The 25,973-nt window shown below is 53.2% G+C and overlaps 1 protein-coding gene across 5 annotated transcripts in view; it reads right to left on the bottom strand.

The window, feature by feature from the left end:
- Positions 1 to 9,059: 9,059 nt before the first annotated feature.
- The window catches only part of NUP214 (nucleoporin 214), a 98,282-nt gene continuing 81,368 nt past the window's right edge, over positions 9,060 to 25,973 (bottom strand). For 4 of the 5 annotated variants that reach the window (XM_080819212.1, XM_080819213.1, XM_080819215.1 and 1 more), the window contains 6 exons: positions 25,030 to 25,183; positions 18,228 to 18,380; positions 13,930 to 14,101; positions 11,620 to 11,759; positions 10,754 to 10,778; positions 9,060 to 10,237 (listed from right to left, as the gene is read on the bottom strand). In XM_080819212.1, the coding sequence (XP_080675338.1) occupies positions 10,204 to 10,237; positions 10,754 to 10,778; positions 11,620 to 11,759; positions 13,930 to 14,101; positions 18,228 to 18,380; positions 25,030 to 25,183 (678 nt within the window). In that variant the 3' untranslated portion in view covers positions 9,060 to 10,203. The remainder of the gene's footprint in view (positions 10,238 to 10,753; positions 10,779 to 11,619; positions 11,760 to 13,929; positions 14,102 to 18,227; positions 18,381 to 25,029; positions 25,184 to 25,973) is intronic. The other variant, XM_080819214.1, reaches the window with a different exon arrangement.

Raw genomic sequence — 25,973 nt, 5'->3', positions numbered from 1 at the left:
TGAGTAGGGGAGGGACAGAGGCAGAGGGAGAGGCAGGCTCCCCACTGAGCAGGGAGCCCGATGTGGGGCTCCATCCCAGTACTCTGGGATCATGATCTGAACCAAAGGCAGACGCTTAACCTACTGAGCCAGCCAGGCCCCCCTCATACTTGGTAATTTTTGATCGGATGCTGGAAACCATGAAATTGATCTTGTTTGGTACTGGGTATTTTTGTATTGCAGGAAGTTTCTTGAACTTATTCTGGGATCTAATGCGGAAATAGTCTGATTCGTTTGGGTCTCGCTTCTGAGCTTTGTTAGATGGGATCAGAGCGGCATTTTGTTTCAGACTCCTTTTTCCCTGCTACTGAGGCAAAACCCTTGTGAGGACTCAATCCCAATGCTGGGTGAATTATGAGGATTTCCACACTGGCTGGCAGGAACCACGACCATTTTCTGCCCTAGAGCTCTGGGGATTCCGCCTCTAACCCTTTCACGCTGCTGTTTCTCCAGACGCAGGCTCTCCTCAGATGTGCTCACTGATCGCTACTTGGCTAGTACTCGAGACCCCTCTCCAGAGCCAGAGGCCAGAGTCCGCGCCCGGCGGGCCTCTCCTCCCCCTCTGATCCCTCGCCTTGTGAACTCAGGGAGATCCCTGGGCTCCAGCTGGACTCTCCTTCCCTGGGCTGGTCTGGAAATGTTCTCTAGGCAGGAAACGGGGGCAACTGTAGGGCTTACCCCATTTGTTTCTGGAATCTCAGGGGTTCCTCTCCTTTGCTGCCTGATGTCAACCGTCTTGAGAACTTGTGTGACTGAAATTTTTACTTGTTTCAGAAAAGAGGGCAAACCCAGTATCTATGAATTCATCTTGCTGGAAACAGAAAAGCTCATCTTCGTGTACTTGGGAATGAAACAATCTGTGGGCCACTGCTACCTATTTCTGCATTTTCTAGAGGAAGAGAACTCAGAAATAACCAAGTTAGAGGAATCAACTGATTTAAAAAAAAAAACAAAACGGTATGACTGCAGCAATTTCACAGGAACATAACGATGACTAAAGAGAAAAGCAACAGCCATTCTCCAATTCATTAATTCATCCAGGGGCGGCAAGTGGAAACCATGACCCGCTCAAGGCAACAGTGAGCCTGCAGAAAAACCAAACGTGGCCCTCCCTCACAAGGCAGGGGCCCCAAGCTCTCCTGACAGGCACTCCCCCAGAAGCACCACACATTGCCCAAAGTTGCACAGTGGCCAAGCATCTCAACGGGGCCTTAGAATTCCCCATAGACTTTCCTCATGCTTTTAACTGGCGGAGAGCCACACTGGGTAGCCCTTTCTAACTCAGCAGGTCACTTTTCTTGCACATGAAAGAATCTAGGGAATTCTGTGTTGAAGGAGAGACTTTCGTGTTTAGATCCACAGACGCTTAGAGAGAATGCCGCCCATTGGCTTGGGCTCTTGGTCCCTAAGAAGCAGCCCTGACGCCAGTAGCTGAGATTCAGACTGAGGGTTCGGCTTTAAGGTCTCTGTCTTCTTCTCTAGGCCTTTGCCCTCTCGTATCGCTCAAAGCTTATGCTAACACGGGGACAAACAACGATGACGACAGACAAAAACCCCACAATCGGAGTCATTATTCGAAAGTGTGAGTAAACCTGCAGATGGTAATGGTAATGGTCCCCAAGGTCCTGTTTCCTGTTACGAGGTGGCTAAGCCAAGTATATCTTGAATATTCTAGTCGATCTTGACAGAAGCTCAGCTGTAAGACAAAATGAACATCTTTGATTAAGAATCTAATCGGAAATGAAATTGGCTTTTAGATTAGGACAGCTTGTCTACTCAGGGACACTGTTCTCATGGCCTGATCAACACTACATGGCCAATGAGCAGAGCCGGGCCCTCTCTCACTCCCGACCACCCCATCTCCTCACTTTGGTATAAAATACTCTTTATAAGCAAGGTAAGTCCCTGGAAAGAAAAATGAGTTGCAGGGAAGCCCAAGGTGCATTCCGATTTTATGCCTAAGAGGCAAGCGGATGGACGCCGTGATGAAAAGGCTCATCTCTACAATAAAAACCCGACTAGAAGCTTCTTCGGGGGCAGGGTTTGAATTTCTGTGCACCATTAGCAGGTTCCCATTTCAGGCCCAGTGCATTTTGAGACCTTGCTTTAACATGGATTGCTGAAAAGTGAAATCTCAACCCCCCCCATTGGCGCCATTCTATTAGGAAAACTGTGCAGGGAGGGCATCATGGACAGCCAAAGGCAATGAGGGACAGATCTTGGTAAATAGTTGGAGGTGGGAGGAGGCAGGCCCTGCCTGGTTTGCCCCTTAGAGCCACAGGCCCCATTTTCTGAGGCCAAGCAAAAGCCTCCAACAGCGCATGCGTTGCTGCAACTCCTCAGTCCTTCGGAGACCGCAGGGACGCACGTTTGCCAGATCCCCATCACGTGACTTCCAATAATTGATTTCTATGGCTGAGTATGTGAAGATAAAACATTTACCGCCACGAGTCTGGGTATTTTTCTTATCTAGAGAGCATACACAAGCTGACCCATCAGGCATATCTTTTTTAGGTTGTAACGTTCTGAGAAAGATTATACCTCTGGCCAGCCCTTTCATTCAGCAAGTGACTCACATCTTGCAACAGACGCCATCTCAGCTCTTCGACTGTAGCCACATACTGACGAGTGTAAGAATCACTGTGTGCGGTGAAAGAGAAACAGGTCAAGGATGGGGAACTTCGCACTCTGCTGTCACTCCGATAAACAATGATGACGAAAGCGCTACCAGCTTTATACACAATGTCTCATTTACCCCTCAGCAAATCTGGATGAATGCATTATCACTCACCCTCTGTACGGAGGATGCAACTGGGGCTCAGAGAGGTGAAGCGACTTGTCTGAAGTCACACAGCTAGGATGGGATTCCAGTGCACACAATTCCCATGATCTTAACCAATAAACTCTACTTGCTAGAATGACTCACTTCTGTCTCGACTCCCTTCTGTGTTCAAGGAGGGAATCAAACGGGATAATCTTCAGCTAGGCTAGAAATGCTAGGCTCCTATGGTCCCCTCGTGGGCCAGCTTTGCTGCGTAATAGGGCCACAGAAGGAGCCGCCTCCTCCTGGAACACACATCTGAGAGCCAGCCACACCCTCAGTGAGAGACAGGCCTGCATGATAAGTACATGGCTGGGACAGCCAGACCCAGCGCACAAAAGGAGAAGGCATGGCGTGCCTGCTATGGTGACAGTGTCCTGGCCGGGGACCAGCACATAGGTGGTAGGAGACGTCAGTACAGGCTTCTGGATGGTGACCACTGGTCCCACCATCTGTGATGCTGACAACTGCGTGGTTGTCCGAGCACCACTCGGTTTGGATGGCTCTGAGATGACATTTATTCCTGTTTCCAGAATGGCTCAAAATGAGAAAAGACGACCCTACAGACCAGAGTCAGGGGTCAGCCAGGCCAGTTGCCTGATGCCCTCACGTGGGGAGAAGGCTCCAGAGCCAAATTTAGCTCCGAACGATTGTTGCTACTTGATAAACAGTCTGGGCTCCCGTAGGCCTTGGGCAAGGAGGGTTTCAGGCCGCGCTGTCCCATCTCCTGTATGTAGAACCTTGAAAATCATTATAGCAGTTTCATTTCCCTACTGGGGCACATCTTGTTCCCTAAAACAGAAAACGAAAGTGATTTAAAAGCAAACATCTCAAGACTTGAGAATTCGAAATGCTTCTGAAAATTCTGGCTGGTGACTAGTCGTTCCATCAGCTCATACAGCCCCTCTGTCAGCGCAGCCGGGGACTCCAGATCTGGCCTGCAGCCCTCCCTGCTCCTCCCGCACCCCCAGGGCCAGCCGGGAAGCTCTGGGTTGGTAAGATTAGCAAGGGCAGGGCCAGAGAGGGGTTTGGGTGAGGTGGGAGCCGCGCGGCTCGCTCTTCTCCCTGCAGGGACAGAAACCTGTAGCCTGAACGATGGGGGATCCGGGGGCTCCTTTCCCTGGAGCCAGCCCTGCACCCTCCTGGGCCAGGAAGGGGCTGAGAGGGGAAACAGGACCACGGGGTCTTTCTGCCGTAGGCCCTGCCCTTCCTTTGGGAGGGCAGTGAGTGCTGCTGGTCAGCTCTGGGAGTGATGAAAACTCGTGGGTGCATTCCCCGGGGCAGCGGGGCTGGGGCTCCTCTGCGAGACATCTGGTGGCTTTGGTAGGTACTGCCCTTTGCCCTGTGCCACCTGCCCCGTGAGGCGGGTAGGATCTGCCCCATCTGAGTCTGGGCCCAATGACACATGGCTGCCACTGCTAAGAGTCAGAGAGCCTCCCACGTGGGTGTCCCTGTGTCGGGTCTGTGTGCATCGTCCCCGGAGTGCCACAGACAGCTGCTCCTGCTCCAGCCCCCAGCTAGAGCCCTCCTGGGGTGAGGGCCGGCAGGTGCTCCGGTTGGCTCGGGCAGAGAGCACTGGAACCAGCCCCAGGCCATGATCTCCTTCTGCCCTTGCTGTGCAGTCCTGGGGTGGTAGGCTTTTGACCGGCCCCCCACCCTTGTCATCGCCTGCTGGGGTCTGGCCGCAGAGCGAGTCCCAGCCTCTGTCTGGGAAGCCAGTGCTTGACTCGTGCTGTCTGGGTGCTGATGAGCCGAAAGACAAGGCGGACATGGTCCCTGCCCTCTGGGAACTGACTTTTAGGAGGAAGGGAGGCAGAGGACAGGCTAGATAAACAAATCTGACGACCGATTACACAAATAATAGTAATTGTAACACATGCCTTGACACAGTACAGTCGGGCAGGAGAAAACGAAGGGAGCTGTTGCACCTGAGCAGGGTGGCCTCGGGGGGACAGTGGAATTATTTAACCTGAGCCCTGTGGACAAGTAAGTGGGCATGGCGGGACAACACGCTGCTGCGGAGACCAAGTGTGCAAGCTCCCGAGGTGGGGAAGTTGGCAGCCCATCTCAAGAACAGAGTGTGCAGAGGGGCCCTGGGAGTTAGGAGGGCGGAGAGGCGAGGCGAGGGGGCAGGCGAGGTAGGAGGAACCAGACGAGGTAGGAGGGACCAGACGTGGGACCTGCGGCCTAGGGTAAGGGCTCTAGACGGAAGGCTGGGCCAAACTGGGACGGTGGACACTGTCCCTCGGAAAGGCAGGCAGTAACATCCTTTCTGTGTTCTCCTAGCCCAAGGCCAGCTGGGCCAGCAAGGGGAGATCGGGCAGGGGCCGTGCTGGGGGCGGGGGGACGCTGTGATGGGACGGGGCCTGGCTCGCCGCCACGTGCTGCGGTGGGCTCCTGCCTGCGCCCCCCTCCCACACCGGACTCTCTCACTGCAGCTGGTGATCTAGGGTCGAAAACAATGCGGAGAATCTCCGGCCACCACGGCTGTGGAATGGGCAGGATTCTATTTATAAGCAGAGAGGAGCTGAACAATGGAGCAACTGCCGCCTCGGTGGGTCTGTAGCCTGACCTCCTGTGAGACTCTGGAAAGCCTCAAAGCCAGACCCCGGAAGAGATGGCACAGGAAGGAGGGGATTAGACCGCTCAAGGACATGAAGCCAGCTGCTTCCTCCACGGTCCGGTCACCTTCATCAGAGAGCAGCTAGTAAGGCCGCATCTGCCGCTGGCGCACACCAACATGAGCTGAGCAGATCCAGCCTCCACCTCCCCTCCCTCCCGGGGGGGGGGGCCGTTTAGATGATGACCACGTACCAGGCTGGAGACAGCAGAATGGGGGCAGGTAACCCCACGATGGGCAGAACGTCTGCCGTGGTCCACGTCCAAGGCTGGCTCACGTGCACGGGGCAGGCCGGACAGGTGCGGGGCAGTGTCCCTGGCACAAGCAGGCCAGTATTTCTTCTGAAATGATGACTATGTTGGGGGAGAAAAATTGTGAGAGACAACGGTGGATGGCCCGGGGCTAGCAGAGGGCAGGGGCGTGTGCTGCCAGGCTGGGCAGGGAGCCCTGCCCGGGTTCCCTCTGACTCCATCGACACCTGGTTTAAGACTCAGCAAATGGCTTGCTCGCTGGGCTTCGTGCTCTCCTCTGGAAGACGTGGGTCACAGCAGCTCGCCTGTCGATTAAACATGAAACTGTCCGTGAAGTGCTTGGGACAGACAGTACCTGGCACGCAGTAATTCTCCAGGGAATTATCGCTACTATTATAATTGCATACAAGAGAGGAATGTGTGTTAGAAACACAACCCACAAGAAGTAAGTTATGCTTCTGTCCAGTGACACCAACAGTGAAGCAGCTGCCAGCATGAGCTCCGAGGAATCCGGGCCCAGCAGAGAAGTTTCCTGGTCAGAAAGATTGGGAAATGGCAGACTACTTCATCTTCCTGGTTTACAAAGCAAATTTGCATATTAAAGGCTCAAAAGAGGCTTTCAATATGAAAATCTGTTACATTTTGCTCTGTCCATTCTTCTCCGCAACTTAGCTGACCACAGAGCCCTTTTTTTTTTTGGCTGAACACGAATTTCTCCCAGGAATCACTTCAAACACAGAGGTTTGGGGGCTGAAACAGTCCCAGTCTTAACCGCTTGTTTCCACACCCAAGCGAGGCAAGAGGAGACAAACCAGGGAGAACGAGGGGAGGTGGGAGAGACGGATTCCCCTGGCCCTGCTTTCCACGCAGCAGGCGACACGGAAAAGGAACAGGAATGTGTGAATCCGCAGGCGCTCAGAGGTGTTCTGGGAGACAGTGAGTGGGGCCCATGGGATGACGAGGCCGGAGGGAAGGCGGAGACTGAGATCCGAGCTCGGGAGGGTGTGGGGGCACTGGTCCTCCTCCTCCCCTATCACCTCGTCACAGCCGGCTCCACGGAGGGATCAGGGATCGGGGAGGACCCGTGCCAGGAGGCAGGGTGAGGGCAAGGCAGGTACTCCCACCCTCCCTGACGGACAGAGGCGGTGTTTGGGAGCTGACAGCCCACCTGTGCTACAATATAGATCTGTATCTATGGATACACACAGAGCAGATGGCCCGACGAGCAGCCGAAATGGAAAATGCGTGTGTCTCGTTGACAATTCAGGGAGATCCCTTACCTTGGATTAATAGCCAAAAAACAAAGACAAAACAAAACACGTCCTTGGGATTGAGGTTCTCTTTCAGATGCTCCCCTGCAGGGGAAAATATTTCTGGTTATTGCACTTAAAAGGTTTCTCAGAATGTGGCTCACAGACCACCCGTGAAGGGCCCAAGTCAGCTCTCTGATCAGAACCCCAAATGAAAGGCGAGCACTGCTGTGTTAGCTTCGTGAGGTGGGGGGCGAGCCGTCACCCCGTGGGGCCCTGTGTTGGATGACAAGGGGCTCGACTGCCACGTGGAAGGTACGCTCCACTCCAAACCCGGAGAGCTGAATCGGGAATCTAGAACTCTCGGCCCTGGAGGTGGGGCAAGGTCCCGTGAGGCAAGAAGAGCCTTCGTTTCGTGAGAGCCTGAGCGCCTGCTCTGTGCGGGGTGCTCTGCTGTGCGTCACGCCCCCTGCGAGAAGCTGTGCGAGACCGGCCTTCCCATCTCCACTGCCACCAAGCAAACGGCCCTCGGGACTCCAGGAGGCGATGGGCCTTGCCTGCTTCTGGTGACAGAACCCATGAGGGTTAGGCTCAGGTCAGCCTAGGGAGTCCATACTCTGACTGCAGCGCTGAAGACCTGATCTAGAAACTTCTCTGGAGGTTGTCAGAATGGAGAGCAAAGCTGAGGGCAGGCAGCAGGTGCTCACGCCAACAGGCCGGATGACACCGAGGGGACCTCTGCCTCAGGTCTCGGGGGCTTCACAGTCACATCAACACGCAAGGGACTTGCACGCACACCTATTTTGTTATCCGGGTTCTTCTGTCCCTGAGAAACCCGTTTTCTGGCCTCTTATCGTGTTGCCATCTGAAGCACCAATTGCGAACACAGGACATCTGTGTCTGGAAAAGCCAAACAAAACACAACCTCGCTCATTAAACTGTCTTCCCCTTTTCCTTCCTGCCTCTCCCGCGCCGCACCATCAGAAAGAGAAACCAGGCCAGCGAGCTGCCCACCTAGCGGCGCAGCTGAGCGCGCGGGCCTCCTCCTGGGCCCTTCCCCTCACGGGGACCCGGGCCCACGCGCCAGCCCCGCTTCAGGAAGGGCTCATGCCCGGGAGCTCGGCTTTCAGGGGACGCACACAGGCCGCGCTTGGAGACAACCCCGGCCACCTACCAGTGTAACTGAGCCCCGGAAAGGAAGGCAGAGGGGTTGGGGCACCGGCAATGCATTTCCGGGGGCTACAGCCTGCCAGTGAGCGGCAGGGGCGTTTTCAGGTCGGGCACAGCTGACAACGGAGAGATGTCACCTGCCACCTCTACGCTGGATTAATGCAGAGAATTCGGGGTCAAGGGTTTAGGCCGAACCAGCTTCTATTTATAAAAAAGAGCCTCGAGGAGGGGGGAAACGGGAGGGTAGGGGACCGGCTCGGTCTGGGTGCCCGTCGGCACGACGCTACGCGGAGGCAGAAGTCTGCGCTCCTCGCCTCGCCCCCGTGAAAGCGGGGCCCCCCCGGGAGCTCTTCCCAGGCAGCTGAGGGCTGCTGGCTCTAGATGGCCCCTGTGTGGGAGCTAAAGAGAGCGCAGGCCGGGGGAACAAGCCCCATGTCTGGCCGTGTGGATGTCGTGGGGACTGTCCCCTGCCCCACAGCTGAGGGAGCCTCGTGAGAGAGCAGGGGGAGACAGGCTCTTTCATTCCACCAGGACCCACATGGGTACGTGTTAAGCAGCTCAAGTCGAAGCTCTCCGAGAGGCAGATGCCCTGACAGAAGACACAGACGAACCCCCACTCCTTTCTCCTGCTGTACCGGGGACCTAAATATGGTTTGGGGCTCCTGACACCCAACAGCGACGCCGGCTGGCCCTCCTCTTCTGAGGGGCCTAAGAACCAGGGAGCTCATCGCCCTGGGATGTCCAGGCCCCATTTCAGGACCAAGTCCCGGTCTGCAGGACGGGGGCGCGGGGGCCTGCACGTCACACCGAAGGTCCAGGCCAGTCTCGCAGAGGGGGACCGGCAGAGTGGGCTGCGGCGCAGGGGGGAAGCCGACGGAAGCAGCGAGGCCACACTATCACGGGACAGATTCAATCACATGGAAAACTTTTATTAAAGCATTTTAAAATAGAACTTTCCAATCTGTAAAACTCTGAACAGCCCTTCCTGACCCTCCCCTGCCATGACCTGAGCCAAATGCACCATCGCATCCTGGCCCGACTGCGACGAGAGGCCGTCCTTGCTTGTCGGCAACTGCTTAGGGCACCGCAGGCCTAAGCAGTGAAAACGCCCAGACCTGAAGGGTCCCGCGCTCCCCGCCCTGGACCAGACTGAAGCTGGGCTCCGCCCGCCACGCTGGCAAGCACGGGCTGTGGCGTCTGTGGCGTCGGCAGCAGCGATGTCGCCTTGGCTCCCGGCCGCCCCAGGGTTATCTGCACTGCGGTTAACAGACAGCGGGCCAGGCCTGGTGACCAGTCGCTGTCACTGGAGATAAAGGCGCGCTTCTGCACCACGCCTCTCCAGAGTCGGAGAAATCAGCGGCAGGACACGCAGCCCCCAGAGCCAGACCGAGAAGACAAGCTGACGGGGTCATCCAGGGGGCGGCGGCCCCATCATCGGTGTCCACGGGGCTGTTTTCCAGGCTTGCCTCACGGCCCCCTGCATCTTCCCTTTAGGTGCCACGAGCTCTTCTGAGACTCAGCTGATGCCCACGTGCAGGGCTTCCCGGGCTGGGGCCTGGAGGGTCCTGAGAGCTGACAGCGGCAAGGACACGGAAAGGAGACGCCAAGTTACAGCTTCAAAAGTCTTGGGAGAAGCTCCTGCCCGCCCTCTCCGTGCGTCCGTCTCCGCCGCCGCCGACATCTGGTGCCACCCTGGAAGACATACGCTGCCGGCTGGCGGAAGGCCAGGAAGGTTTCTCCGAGCCCCAGGCACGAGGAAACCTCTCTCCCAGGCGGTGACCTGACATAAGCCCCATGGGTTCAGCATGGAAACAGACCAGAGTTTAATAGTGGGGGACGGCGCGGGGGTGGGGGGGGGCACGACAACCAACACGAAATAGAAAAGAAAACAAACAAGCGATCAAGCGTCACTAGAGTTTTGGTTTCTGCTGTTTCTTTCTGGGTATGTTTCAGGGCGAATATTCACGGGCAAGGGCTGCTCCGGTGCGGCGCAGCGAAGAGCGGCTGAGAGCGCAGCTGGTCGCGGGAACGGAAAGGAGCACCGACACCCACTCAGCTTCTCCAGCCACCAAAGCCCTGCACAGACCTGCAAGGAAGCGCCGGGAGAGGTGGGTCAGCGGCGGCTCTGAGGAAGGGCTCCGGGGCTCATGCAGCTGCCTGGGCCAAGTTCGGGACTCTGAGTTTTGAGCGTCATGCAGTTCCACACAGCACGGAACGAGGATCAAAATTCAAGACTTGGTGATGGGCCTGGAGGCCCGTGGGCAGCACAAGGCTTCTGAGACACTACCAGGGAACTAAGGAACAGCATCTCTCAGGCCCCGCCCTCCAGCCTTCTGCTCATCCGAAGGCACACTCCCCTCTCTTAACGTGTGACCCTGGAGGAGGCCAGGCAGGACACCTCCTGCTATATTCCTGCTCAGATCAGCAGGTCCACGAAACCCAAAACCTGCTGCGGAACCCCCATGCTTCCAGGACAAGCTTAGAAAATGGGAAAAACAAATCAAATGTACAAACAGAGCACAAGTTAGTAGTGTAATGTTTTCACATACCACATACTCCTCCCTCCTTATTTAATGGCTGGAAACTAGAAGTGAATACTTACGAGTTAGATGATCCAAAGCTGAATCCTGAAAAGATGGGAAGGGGGGAGTGAAATGAGCGCACACACACTTGAGGGGCGGCGGGGGTTTGGGGGGTCCTGCCCCCACCGCGTCCCTCCCTTCACTCCCTGCGGAGAGCCCCGCCGCCCCCCACCTGAAGGCCAGGGTGGGACGGGGAAGGCGAGGGTTGGCATTTCAGGGTTCTTCCCTCCCCGACGCCCACGGTGGGCAGTGGTCCCTGGCACAGTGCCTCCCACTCCGCTGGCCCAGGGCCACACGGACCCCCGTCATCACGAAATCGTATTTTTCTTTTCCCATCTACTTGCTGCTTCTTGGAGAAGCAAGATACTTGGGTTCTAGGCCCGGCTCTGTGGCCCACTCTCTGGCTCTTAGGGCAAATGAGCCCCGTGGGGTTTTTGTCTTCATCTGTAAAACGACGATGCCTGACTTGTGCGCCTCATCAACATGTTGCAGGGATAAAAGCGAACGTGCGCGTTCCACTATCGGAAGAAGTGAGCGGGCAGCAGATCAAAGGCATCTCATCAGGTCTCTACATCTTACATCTTGGCATTTGCCGTCTTGGATTTTAAAACCAAAGTCTAGTAAGATGATGATTATTTTTGGTTCTTGTCTTGAGAGAAAAATCAAGGCAACCCTGCCTCTCTTTGGTGAGGAGCGGCACAACGTTCCGCGTCTAATTAAAGCCTAAAAAGAATATTTTGGCTTTCACCCACTTTTAGCCTTCAAAATACTAAACCGAATCCCCAGGTAAAAATCACTCATTTCTTCGGGGCCAGGGGCGGGGGAAGGCATTTACTAAGGAGAAGGCAGGAGGACTCTGGCGCGGGAACCAAGTCTGGCCACCTACCTGCTCCACCCGATCCAAAGCCAGAGAATCCCCCGCTCTGGGACCCGAAACCAGAGGTCTGTTGGGACAGTGATCCGAAAGTCGGAGCGTTCTGACTTGCGAGGGTGCCGAAGGATGTGGTGTTGCCGCTGCTCCCAAACCTGGGTCCCAGGGAGAAAGCAGTCGGTGGTTAGTGTGGCCACACGGGCGCCTGCTGCCCGGAGGCCTCGGCCCGCCCTGGTGGGGCTCAGGATGCACGCGACGCACGAGTCAAGGGGACACGCTTGGTTAAAAGTAGCGGCCTCTCAGAGAGAGCGGGCTGGAGCCCAGAGCGAATCTCGGCTTTGGGAGGGAGGAGGACATGAACGTGACAGGAAAGCCACGCGGTCCAGGGTGTTGCTCCTCTCCACTGTCTGGAAATTCCAGCTCATCTGGAAATCGAGCAGCACTACATTTCTTGCTCCATCTCCAATAATTCTCGGATTTCATTCCATCATTTGGGCATTTCTCATCTATCGACAACCTCCTTCCCCCAGTTAGTTGTCTTGAGCTCCTCTCCAGATCTTGATTCTACTGACTTTTCATGACAAGTGAGGGGTCTTCGGGAAGCAGACCCTTGGTGCGGTCCCAACTGGTCCTGCTCTATTCCTGCCCCTGGTCCGGGCCTCTCACGAGCAGTGGGCGCTCCTCTGACATCTGCCAGACGCCAGGGAACCGGGGAAAGGTCACAGGCTCTTCTTCAGTTCTCACACCTCAGTCGGTCCCTGTCAGCCCTCTTTGGCCAAACGGAACTAACCAGCCAGTCAGGATTTATGTGGGTGAGCTAACCTCCCCACCCAAGGCAGAATATGACACTTTCCTACTAGAAAAGAAAACAGCAGGTTTCAAATAAATAAACAAAACCTCAAGATTCCCAAACCCTCCAAGCCTGCAGTATCCTGTGCTGGGCGGTCACCGGAGACATCAGTGTCTTGTCAGAATCTGCCAAGAACACTGGCTAAAGTTGGTCCCAACTCTCCTTCAGAAGCTTTCCTTAGGGGCGCCTGGGGGGCTCAGTGGGTTAAGCCTCTGCCTTCGGCTCAGGTCATGATCCCAGGGTCCTGGGATCGAGCCCCGCATCGGGTTCTCTGCTCAGCAGGGGAGCCTGCTTCCCCCTCCGCCTCTGCCTGTTTCTCTGCCTACATGTGATCTCTATCAAATAAACAAATCTTTAAGAAGAATGAAAGCTCTCCTTAACTTTAATTCTTGGGGTTTCCTGGGGGAAACTTAAAAAAGAACCATTAGTCTCTACATGAACTCCAGGAAACAATTTATCAACTTGCTCACTTTCTGGAAACTTGCCAGCATTTCCACACCAGCATCTTTCATGGGGTGGGGTAGGGTATGAGTAAAAACATCGTTTAGTTTACTTTCAAGATAAAGATGCTCTCACCTTGCCAAGATTCACCCCAAGTACCCTGACCACCCCCCAAGCAAAGCCCCCACTCCCCTCCCCATGTCTCTAGTTTTACGCATCCTGCGTCCTATGCCCAGGGCCACCAGACGGTGACTTCAGACACTACTATGTCCTCTGAACGAGGCACTTTGTAGTCATCACCACAGACATTTTATCGGGACTTTGTGGTGTGGTGAAGGCTATTTATTTTCTCCTTGGGGTTTTGGCAACCAGACTGAATTTCTGGGGCCCTTAAAAGACAATCCCTAATATGGCATTTTTCAAGGGAGGATGTGCACGAGGCGCTAAGAGCAGCTTTAAAAGCCGAGCAGTCCCTGAGACTCGGAACTGTGCTGGGGGCCCAGTCAGGGCCCAGGGTGGAGGCTGGCCCGTTGCACTGTGAACTGAATACCCACTCTGGGAGGTCTTGAGTGGAGCCGGGGACACAAGGAGTGGTTTGCTCAAGGACAATGGGTCGATGACACAACAGTCCCGAGAGGCAAAGAATGTGGCGAAAACTACTCATCTTGAATCCCCTGACAGAAGTCCCCACACAAGAGGCAGGCCTGGCTCTAAAGTAGCCAGGACGGGACTGTTTTTCTCTCTTAAATCATCCTTGAGTTCCACGAAGAGAACAGGGTTTCGCCGACCAGCACTCCGCGTTTTCGGGTGACGTAACAGCTCATGTCCACCTGCACGCCGACAGAGGCTGGCTTGGAAGAAGTGAGCCTTCCCCAGGGACGAAGACACATCCTGGACTGACTTGTTTGCGGATTTCGAGGGAGGGGGGCTCAGCTCAGTGACAGTCGGGAAAATGCAAGAACTGTCTTTCCAAACCAGGGGTCCCGGGCCCCGTGCTCTGGGCCATCCCCAGGTCCCTCCCCGGGGGGGCTTACCCGAATCCTCCCGCGTTGGCAGCCGCAGTACCCTCTCCGAACACTTTGCCTCCCGTCGAGCCCAGAGGGCTTGTAAAGGCTGGGGCTGAACCGAATGCTGGCACCCCTCCAAACCCAGGGGATCCCCCAAAAGTAGGAGGGCTGCCAAACACTGGAGCAGCACCGAAGCCACCTGAGCAAAACAGAGGCAAACAAACAGAAACAGGGAAAAAGAAAGGAGACAGGAAGAGAAGACAGTGAGCGGTGAGAAACCAAATCAAAAGAGGAAGGAAAAAGGGGAGAATAGGTTAGAAATGCAAATGCAGAAAACCGTGACGGGGGTGACAGCCTTTCTAAATACCCAGCCACCCCCTCCGCTTCTAGCACAGGGGTCGAGTCCACCAGGGGAGCTCCTCGGAGCCTTCGGAACCCAGCAGACCCTGTGTTTGTCTGGGAGACCCTCGATCCTTCCCGCGGGCGAGCCGGACAAGTCGGCTCCCAGGCTCGTGGAATCAGATCACTACCGAGCAGCGGCCTGGTGCACTGCTGACCCCTTCCCCGCCCCACAGCGCCGTTTGGAGGCTCCTCACTGAAAAAGCCTTCTTGAAAACTCCGATCCCTGCCCAGCTGTCAAAGACGACAGATGTTGTTACTGTCACGACACATGCAAGGCTTCCAGCTTCGTGAAAACCCACATTATAAAGCCAGAGGCTCCTAGTCTCCTCTCAGGGGGAGAACCTATGAACTGGGTTACAGAGGAGATAGAGAGGCGCACGGCACTGGTGCTCAGCCCGGGGCTTTTTATTTATTTAAAGCTTATGGCTCTCACATCTCTCTCCACAGTCTCTCTGCACAGAAGAATTTCTTTAAAAAAAAAATGCTTTTTCTCTGCAGTCAGGAGCTACTCCTCAATAAAAAAAGCACACCGAATTTCCTCTCTGGAGGAAGGCGGCTGGATAAACGTGATAAAACCATCAATCAGCCCTGAGGAGAGGCCACCAGAGGCCCGACGGCCCCTGCTGCTCCCGTGAACAGGGACGGGGGGATCAGGGGCAGGCACCTGCGTAGCCCATCGTGCCACAGGTCAGGTGCGCCGAGGTGGCCTCCTCGGACTGGCGGAGATGCCCATCGGGCGGAAAGAACGGCCATCCTTCCCTGACTATGCCTTGTGCTCCTGATGGGGTTCCCAAACCCCAAGATACTGCATACATCATTTGAAGCTTTGAGCTGAGACCCTCCGTGAGTGTCCGCTGAATGGAATGGAATGAATGGAATAAACTTGTATAAGAAGCTTGCTCTAGAAGGGAGTATTTCTTAAAATGAGTACTGGCCTTAGGAGCTACGTGCTAAAGGGAATGACAGTGGCCTTGGTGCAAGGAAAGAGGCGCCAGGGACACTATTCTCGCCCCTTGCGGAAAGCGAGTCCTGCTGTCAGAGGCACGAGCCAGGCCTTCTTACGTCAGCATAATCACACCACAAGCTTCTGCTACCTGAATCAGGAAAGATCAGACTCTGGGTAGGAAAAGCTGTTAGCTGAATTCTTTTGTTATTTGTTATTTTGTGACTCAATCACGTGCTTACTTATTATTATGGCTAGTGAAGATACTTTCTGCTAAGGCTCATGTTTGGGTTAACATTCTAGATTTTCAAACCTTGAGTGAAATTCCAAGCCATGATAATGGAGACTGTTGGGTTACAAATATAAGAGACTGGAAAAAAAAAAAAAGTGCTAAAAAAACCCTTGCAGTTGAATTATTTACGACCGCTCACAGATCTAGTTACGCTCTCTTCCTAGACACACGTGGCCGGATCTGGTGCCTTGTGCACAATATTACTCTGACTTCTTAGTGGAGTGTGAGTGAAAAATGAGAAGTCACAAAGACAGAGAAAGTAAACTGGACAGGGGAAAGGAGATTAAACACCCTACACATACGTGTGCCACCCCTCCCCCCCACACCCATACCACACATACACACCCACCCTCACATACATCTCACACACACACACACACACACACACACGCACACACACTGTCCCCGAACAAACCTGGGTCAGAGCTAAGTGAAAAAGGAGGAAAATGGGCACTCTGGTTTTATTTTGTGGAGGAAGGCAACTCACTCCTGATGCTAGGAAGGGTATGATTTTATTAGATGCTACATTTTCACGGTTTTCTTCTCCATAAGAGCAATTTGCTACTGATCAATGACAATACAACACCTGACTTCCTGAGGGCCCTCTGTGTGGCGGGGATGTGCCAGCTGCTGCCTAACACTTGGCCTTCATGGTCCCAGATAAAACCCGGCCTGACCTCACAGGAGGGAAGAGGTTCAGACAATGTTATCTGCCTAAGTTCAGCCAGCTGATCGTGGTAGCACCGGCTGAGTGACTCAGAGAGTGCCTACCACCTAACCGCATGGGTCAGCCTGCCTCCCTCCACCACAACTGGCGTGAGCCCAATGGGCCGGGTACAGCTGTCTGGGCCCACCTCTATCCCCCCAAGTAATCTCTAGCACTACTATTTCCTAAGGCAACTGTACTGAGGGAGGATGGACACTTCTGGAACTTTCCAAAGGCCTGTCAAAATGGTCCATCTACAATCTGTATTAAAGCAAGATGCCAATCGTGATGTCTTAGGCATCTGCACTGCGTGGGCAGGAAGGATGACTCCTTTATTTAAAGCAGCCTTTTCCTATGCTCAGGACTCTGCCGCACCTCCTCCTACAGCAGGAGCCCCCTGAACACTGCCACGAGTCCTGCAGTGAGAGCCCAAGTGCCCGAAGCACAGGGGCCACGGGCTGCCTCCGGCCTCACTGTCACCCTTGCAGCTACTGGCTCATTCATCCCCTGCAGCTTTCTCCGTCTGCAGTCTGAGGGGTTCCACGGGGCAAACAGTCAAACAGGAAAAATAGTCTGAAAGGTAGGAGGATATATTTTCTCTAAGACTAAAAAAATGAAAGCATAAGGTTCTCAAAGTCAATGGGGACCTGACTCCGGGATAAGGAACAACATGTAAGAAAAATGCATGAATCAAAAAAAAACCCATTATCTGGTTCCTCAAAATAAATTCATTAATTAATTAAGCCTCGATGATTGATGAATTAACATTTCTTGGTCAAATGTCTGCTTTGCTGACCAGGACCCAGAGCTTTGTAGCCTTCTCATTTTTGAATCCTTTACTGCGAGGAAGGCTGGGGGCAAAGTAAAGCCGCAACGCTCTTGTCTAGTGCACTTGAAACTCTGGGAAGAATCAAAGACTAACCCACCCGAGCCACAGGTCTGAGTAATGGAGCACACTCATGGAGACCGGAGCAATTCAGGTTCTAGAAGGTGGGACTCCAGGCACAGAATGTGGGGCGGTCCTAAGTCAGAGCCACCCACGCATCTGGTCCTTGGGTTGGAGGGGGTCCTTCCTCTGGAACTCACAGAATTTCAGAGGCTCTCGGACACACAAGGGACAAGCATCTTGATCGCTCGCCCCTGGGGAGTCTGCTTTAAAGAACTTCCTTCTCTGCAAACATCTTCCCCCACTCTGCCACTGATTTTTTTTTGGGGGGGGGGGTCTTTTCACACAATTTTCCACATGACAGGGACAGGAATGCAGACCCTCTGGAGATTTGAGACAGAAAGAGGACAGAGAGGCAGTTGATAGAAATGAAGTATGTTTTTGTATCTAAACGTGTACTGTTCCTCAAATTTTGAAATCCTAAACCTCGCATATGATCACAGAAAGCCACATAGTTCACAAATGCATTTACGAGCGACGCTGGGCTAAGCAGTGCGGGTGGCACTCTCTGCCCCTCACCCCAACGGCACGCTCTTCCCGAGAGAAATCACTGCCCCGTGTACTTACAGTACGTGGATGCTGTATGGGGACATGTATATGTAATATATTCATGTATGTTATGCTCAAAAGAAAAAAAAGTGACTTGAGAAAGAGGACAAATGAAAGAGATATAAAAACCAAACAGACCACTTGTCTTGCCCATGACCGTGAATGGGCCCCAAGCTCGTCTGTGACTCGGGTATTTTCTTGTTTATATTTTAGTTATCACTGTCTCGTATGTTCCCTTACTTTGGACGCTCTGCACTTGCTAAATATTTACATTCTTGTTTTTAACACGTTCTGGGAGACCTAGAACAGTGCTGGGGACACAGTAGATGCTCAGTGAATATAAAAATGAACTGGGGAGGAAAACTCACTTCATCTGTACCCCAATCCTCCTCCCTTGAGAGCCACCCTAGGCATACTCCCTTCCAGGTATCTACACATATGTACTACACATCTAAAAAGAAACCACAGCTAATAATTATCAGAGTACCTGTTTTATTTGGAGCGGAAAACCCGAAGCCTTGGGACGCCACACTTCCTCCTCCAGAGCTGAAAGTGCCGGCCGGCTTCTGCTCTCCAAACGATGAGCCGGCAAAGCCACCGAATGTCTTGGCCCCACTGTTTCCAAATAGATTAGAGGTATCTAAAGAAAGGGGGAACATGTTGAGGGAGATCAGAGTCAGAAAAAAATGTCCTTATCTACTTAGAGCAGAAAGGAAGCTGCAGCTAGGTGTTTGAGGAGAAACAAGTGACAAGTCTGGGATTCAAGGGAGCCGGGCCGCGGTGAGCACCTTCTGTGATTTGCTGCATGTTGATGACAAGTTTCTAATCTCTGGGAACCCGGGCTCCGGGTTCCACGTACACACCATGCATGGGAGCTGCGACAAGGCCCAGGGAAAAGGCTCCTTTGCAGGCGCGCATCTGGGCTCCCACACGGCTCCAGTCTAACTACCAGCTTCCCGCGAGGCGGTTTTCTTTTGAAGAGGGCTCGTGCTCACTCATCTCCTCCCGGGAAAACCAGCTTCACGTTTTGTCGAGCTAGAAAAAATAAAGTCGGAGCAAGTTCGAAGCAAGCTTCATGGCTTCCAGCTTCTGCTTTTACAGTCGGGTTGGACACGTGTGCTGTCGCCAGATCTGCTCAGGGAATGGCGGCGAAACAAGGTAAACCATGATGTTCCTAATTCTGATCTGAGGGGAGCTGGAGAGGCCCTGAAGAACGAAGAGGCAAGACTTCCAGTCTCATTTCCTTTTCCGATGCGGCTCAGGGAAGCCCTTGACCTTTCAGATGCTTATCTAGGTGGGTCACTCGCTCTACACACCGAAGCCATGCCAAGAATGAAAGGAATAAAGGAAACTAATTCTTAAAACCCGAGCCGGGGTAACAAGTGTTTTGTCGGTTAAGAAACGCAAATCTGACCGCTACTGCCTAAAAAGCCACAGTCGGAAGCACTTGGGAACACAAAGAGCACGCGATCAGGAATTTCTCCTTTACCCTTTCTTGGGGGGAGAGGGGAGAGAAAACTCACCCTTCCCCACCATGTTTGGATGGGTGTTTTATTAAAGTACGTTTGTGCCCAAAGAAGGCAGGGAGATGCTGTCCTGAAATGGGCTCTAGGCCCAATGGCACAGGCAGAACTGGGGTGCTGAACTGATGCTCCTGGTGGGCAAGGGAGAGCATGAGCCACCATCACCACGGGAGAAGCGCAAACATCGCATGGGCCGGCCTTCCCCCAAGTCGATGAGGGGCTCGCCGTGAAGGTGATGGGAGAGAAGTGGAGGAGAGTAAAGTCACTCCCAAAGTCCAGCTGTTTGAAGAGGTGGCCCGCCACGGACCTGTCAATCCCAAGGTCCCCCATCTCGCTCTGCTGCTGACCCCACCCCTGTGTGAGACACAACCGTTAACATTTGTAGTGGTCATGCTCTTGATCAACAATCCAGGAAGTGAGTGGCTTATCTCAGGGACATGACCACCCCGAGTTTCTAGGCACCGGTGCACAGAGCGCCGGGCCACCACAGGGTCATCTGCTCTGCAGTCTGAGAGCCTGGCTAGGAGCGGGCCAGGCACTGACAGCGGGAGAGGCTCACAAGCTCCTTTTCGTCCCCCCCCTTCCGCGGTACCACAGGATCACCCATCTCCCTTTTGTAGAGGGGTTCCTGGGGGCAAGGTGCTCTCAAGTAGCGCGAGCTCTCTGGCAGTGGGCTAGCTAGCTTGGAGGCCGCGTTTTATCCTCTCGGCGGCAGGACCGTCATTCAGCGCTGGAGATGCAAATCGGGCTCCTCCGCCATTCCTTTGCTCGGCACCTCAGAAACAGAGGACTGCAACTTTCCGACTTCCTTAATGCCACTGCGGCAAAAACTGCCAACCGCAAATCCATTCGAGCATGAGACCTGGGGCTAGCTGTCCCCTTGGAGAAATCTGAGATACAGAGGTGAAATGATTTTCCCGGGACGATGCTGGGAGACTGAAATGCCTGAAGTCAGAGAACAGAAGTTTCTGGGCATCTTCACCCCTCCGTCTTCTTGAGACTCCTCTGTCTGCAGATGCTCACGACGTTAGAGTGGAGTACATGGGTGTTGTGCAGGCAGCCCTGGCTCAGGACACCTAGCAGCCGGCGGCAATGACTTCACTTTCCCAGGTCCCAGTTTCCTCTGAGATAAAATGGGGACAGTGAGGGGCGTCCGCACCGCTGCTGAGGCTCCGATGAGCTGCCGTGTGCGCAGCCTAGCTGGGCCCATGGCAGAGCCTCAGGAAAGAGAACTTCTCCTCTCTGTTTCTTTAACTCTTCTTCCTGCCACATCCCTCTTGTGTTCCATATAAGACGATACAGAACAGATCAGTGGCAAAAAACGTAATCCTTTTCATTTTGCAAAGATCGTGAGAGTTAAACCAGTCGAGTTGTAACAGTTTTCATTCACAGTCTCAAGAGGAGCTCTGCATGTTGAAATGTTTTAGGATTTATTTAAGCTGCTCTGAAGCAAAGTGGCATTAAGCAAGGTCCGCTTCTCTCTGTTCCCGCAGTCAACAACATGCTTCTCGGTTCCTTCCCAGCGGCTCCAAAATAACACAGTTCCTGGCTCTTAAAATACGGCAAGTCAGAGGGTTATCTTGGCTGTTGGAACAGGAGGCATCGCAGGAACCTCTTCACACGTGAGCAGAGCAGCTGTCCTCAAAGAGCCGGCCGGTGACTTCTACTCTCGGGGGTGGCGAGTCCAGGGACAAGTGGCTTCGGCTCTGGGCTTCCCCCCGCCGGCTTGACACCGGTCGTCTTGGGTCTTTCATTTGGCAAAAAACATTTGCCTAACTCAACATGAGGGTCCAACCCTGCTTCAATTAAGCTATCCCTGATATAAATGTGATACAAACACTAACACGGAGACCCGGTCCCAAGTCATTCTGCAGGCCTAAAGTCACGGATTCGAATTCAACACGCCCTGAGTAGGGGGTTCCTCAACAAGCTCAGGCCCGGGACACTTTCCAAGACATTCTCTGGAAGAACAGTTGTAGCGCGAGCCCCGCGGGCCCAAGAGGTTCTCCTCAAATGGCTTCCGTATCCTCACACAAGTTATGCCTTTCGGGCCTCCAAACAGAAAGGACGCACTGAGGATGGCTCTAACCAGCGTCCTTAGGATGAGACATGGGGAGGCAGTAAGTGCTCGTGGGTAACAGCGCGCGGTGCTGCTGAATTTTAAGTGACCCCTGAATTTTGAGCGTGGATCTCAGATAGTTTCCGGGGGCAGAGAGAGCAGAAACCTTCATGAGCTGTGGGCTTCTGGATAAAGGACATGCCAGCTCCCAGCAGCAGTCTTCCCGGCTTGGCTTCTACCATCATGGCAGGAGACTAACAACCTCTCAGGGCGGAAGAGGGCAGCGGCAGGACCGGGCGGCCGCCAGGGAAACTGCCGAGTGCCCAGCCTGTGCTCAGAGACCTGGCTGCATGGGAGCGTGTTCAGTGCCCCCGAGAACGGGCCCGAGGGCAATCAGACAAGACATGCCTGGGAGGAGCTGTGCTCCGTTGCAAGGCTAGGAAGATCTCAGGAGGCACTGGGGTGGGTCAGGGTTCTGGAAACATATTCAGACTAAATGCTGGTGGCTCCACACCCCCTCCTGATCCTATTTCCTTATTGGTAAAATGGGGACACGACATCGAGAAGTCCTGCTGTAAGAAGCAGTCAGCGTCCATAGGATCCGTTCCCTTCCACCTGATGTCATGTGAAGGAAGGGAACACAAGGGCTGCGGGATTCCAGAGAGGGAGAGATCACCGGGACCCCCGAGGCCCTCAGGCCAAGCTGCACACAAGCGTAGACTTACAGTCACCCTTACAGGAAGGGTGGGTTCGGCAGGGGGAGTGGAGGGAGCAGGGGAGCTCTGGCACCAGAGCGGGCAGAGAGGAGCGGTGTGCGTATAGAGGACGGCTGGCAGACCGGCCGACGCCGAGGGAACATGGTGGGGGCACAGGAGAGTGTGCAGGGCAGCTCACAGAGGGCCCAGACGTCCAAGCCAAGGAGCTGGCTTCGTGTCAGCGGGAAGCTGCCAGCCGTTCTGCATAAGGAGAGTGGCAAATGCAGAGGAGAGTTAAACACACTCAGCTTGGTGTGAATGTCCACATGCCAGGGGAGGATAAGCGGGGAGGGGAGTCTGGACACTACCGTGCTAACCCAGATGACAGTGAGGACATGCCTGCAAGGACAGAGAGAAGCGGTAGAGAAGGAACTGTCTGAAAAGAAGAAAGAGAACCAGGAGAATCGGTCTATACAGCCCAGGAAAGACGTTGTGCTCAAAGTGTCAAATACTGCAGAGTCACCCAAAGAGAAGGAGGCTGCCTCCGGTGGTTCGCAGAAAGCATCCTCAGTTCTGGTGAGGACAATAGCTGTCCCCAGATGACTTCTAGCTCCTTCTCCTCCACCGTTCTTCCTCTTCTGCACCTGGTCCTCTGGGCTACAAAGGCTCCTGTCCCTTTCACTATCAAGTCACCTTTCAGTTTTCAAAGCAAAATAATGTTTAAGTCTTTTCAATATCTGAAACTTCTCTTACCATAAAAGTAAACTGCTGGCTTATAAAAACCAATGTTTAGGAAAATGAAGACCAGCAGGTGTCTGGTATCAAGAATCTGGTATAATCCTATAAAAATATCTGATATAATTTTACTTTTTATTTTTTTAAAGATTTTATTTATTCATTTGACAGACAGAGATCACAAAGTACGTGGACAGTCAGGCAGAGAGAGAGAGGAAAGCAGGCTCCTTGCTTAGCAGAGAGGTCGATGTGGGGCTCAATCCCAGGACCCTGAGATCATGACCTGAGCCGAAGGCAGAGGCTTAACCCACTGAGCCACCCAGGCGCTCTCTGGTTTAATTTTAAACCAGAATTAAAGAATTAGAGAAAAGGTGTGCCAGTGAACAACGGACTGGGGGCAGAGGAGGGCAGTGCTGACTCGCCGTGTGGTCCAATTCCCATGGGGTACACACTGACACGATGGCAGAGCTCAGGTGTCCCAACACAGGGTCACTAGATGGGAGAACTGGACAGAGGGGTGCACAGCTGGCTCCCATGAGCTAGGGCAAGCCATCGCCAGCCCCCCGCCGAGAGAAGGCCATTCTCTGACAGGTAAGAACCAGGGCCGAAGAGATGACTCAGGCAGGAGGAATGGGGATTTTTACAAGGATACGACACACCTAAGATTCAACAAAGCTGGTTGGTAACACAGTGTCACAGACTGTAACCTACCCAAGGGAGAAACCCACGTTTCTAAGTAGCATGTCACCGAGTGCTGCTTCTGTGCCAGATGCTGTTTTGTAGCTACACGTGATCTAGCAGAGTCCTAGATCTGCCACTTTCTGGCCTTGTGACTTAAAAACACCTCACCATTCGGGGCTCACTTCCTCACGGGAAAATGGAGAGAGTGCCACATGAGGATCTGCTGCCCAAGTATGTGCTGTGGAGCCCCGTGGCTCCACGCTGAGGGCGGGGGGTGGAAGACGGGGAAAGCAAGCAGCGTCTCTGGTTCTTGACCCCCGCTTCCAAGCAGACCTCCTTTCAACCTGCTTCACATATTGGGCTTCTGCTTAGAAGTTCATCTGCAGAAAGTTTTTGAAAACTACTAGACACAATTTCTAGGATCCCTTCATTCCAGGAATCTTTTCTTTTTTTTTTAAAGATTTTATTTAGTTATTTGATAGAGAGAGCGAGAAAGAGAGCACGTGCACAAACAGGGGAAGCAGGAGAGGGATCCCGGGACCCTGGGATCGTGACCTGAGCCAAAGGCAGACGCGTAACGGTGCCACCCAGATGTCCCTCATTCTAGGACTCTAAGTTCCTCCCGGGAGACTGAGAGCTGAAGGAGAGACCTCCGCCGTATAATTTCACAAGAGGTCTGTGTCTCTTGATTCTAACCTTCCCTTGTATGGCGTGAGGTGAACAGTGACACCAAAACAACTAATCGGTGAATCTGGAGACTCAGGATAAAGAACTCTGCTTTGAACGGCGTGAGCCTTAACGCGAAGGGAGCTCCTGTCCTGTCTGAGAATATCAGCTCCCGATTCACGAGGACCTTGGTGTAGCACAGCAGACGCCGAGATGCTCCGTGTGCGGCGTGTCAAACGAGGGAAGCAGAGATGAAAATGACAGGCCCCCACCTTCCCATCTCAGCCTCCATCAGCGGCAGGATTTTTTTAAGATTAAAAAAAGAACAAACAAACCCAAATTTCTTTCATTTCCAACCATGAATAGACAGATCAACAAAGAATTTGAAAAATTAGCTGGAGAAAAAAGTGCCAGCAGAATGATACAGCTTCAACTGAAAATAAGGCAAAAATGTAAGAGATGACAAATAACGAAGGCTTTAAGTTTTGGGTAACATTTCTCTGTGGCAGCTGAATTTCCAAACCAATTCCAAGAGGGTACCACACAACGAAAACCCAGATGCTCCTTCTCCAAGCACACCCCGCTTGCTCTGCTGCTCTCATTTGTACCTGTCCCCTTGAATTCACTTCAAGTCATTTCAACTCTAAGACACAGAATGATCTGGGCCTTGGGAGAGGAGAGGGGAGGAGCTCAGTGCACAGAGCCTCACCGTGCAGCTCTGCTGTCTTTCTGTGATTATATAGGACATCTCATTAAAAAACCAAAAATAAAGCTCAAAATAAAAACAGATCACACTGCTTTGATCCATATTATGGGCCTTCTGGACCCCTCTCTTTCCTTTCTACGCTTGTCACCAAAGCTCTGCTAGCACTACGGGGATGACAATGGCATTATGGGGCCGAAGAGACTGGGCAAACGGTCTCAACTTACTTGGGGTGGCTGCAGTTCCGAAGCCCCCGCTGGCCGAGCTGAATGGGTTTTTGTTGGCTGCATCCTGGCTGGGTTTCCCTCCAAGGCCACTGAAGAAACCTCCCCCTCTTCCAGTGTTTCCAGACCCAAACACGCTCCCACTGGAAGAGGGCTGCTGGAAAACAAAAGGGGCAGGAAGTGAGATAGGATGAGAGGTCATCGTCAAACGGCAGGCCACATCCGCGGAAAGGAGGCGCTCACAGCTGGGACAAATGGAAAAAGCAAGAGTACTCTGATTAGTTCGGGGACGGATGCTCTAACCACCACAAAAGACGCTGGACTCTGGACAGGGACTTCCTACAAATCAGAAGTTCTCAAGCTATTCCACACTCACAGTTCTCTGCAAACATGATTTATGGGAGGAGGGAACTCTGAATGTTTATCTGCCCCGCGGCCTGCAGTCTCCGCTTGACATGATGCCAGGGGCAGGAAAGCCAACCCCTCAAGAGTTCCCCCAAATGAGAAAGTTGAAAAACATTTCTCGGCGATTATGAACATGACTTCTTTTGATTCCTCCAGTATTTGGCTGAACTCATCAGCAACTGATGAAAAGTGATTTACACTGTCTTTTCTCCCAATTTGTGCACTTTTATTTCATAATGACTTTTCCATACTGCAGAAATAAGCTTAAATTAGCTCCATTGTTGAAATGATGACCATAGCTGAATTTCGTCCAAGTCTGCAAATCTTATGCTCAGAGGATGCTGCTAACTTAGGGCGCGTGCTGACTCAAAGCTGTCTCAGGCACCACATACTTTATTTCAGTTTGGAAACTGGTTCTTAAAGGAAGACCAGTGCTAGATTTGAGGGACCATTAATATTAGTTACATGGGACATCTTCTTGGCTGATAATGTAGAAATAAGATAGGTTTTTTAAGATTTTTATTTATTTATTTGACACAGAG

The sequence above is a fragment of the Martes martes genome (assembly GCF_963455335.1).
Source record: "Martes martes genome assembly, chromosome: 12".
Lineage (NCBI taxonomy): Eukaryota > Metazoa > Chordata > Mammalia > Carnivora > Mustelidae > Martes > Martes martes.
Note: the sequence above shows the minus strand (reverse complement) of the source record. Positions and strands in the feature narration are given on the sequence as shown.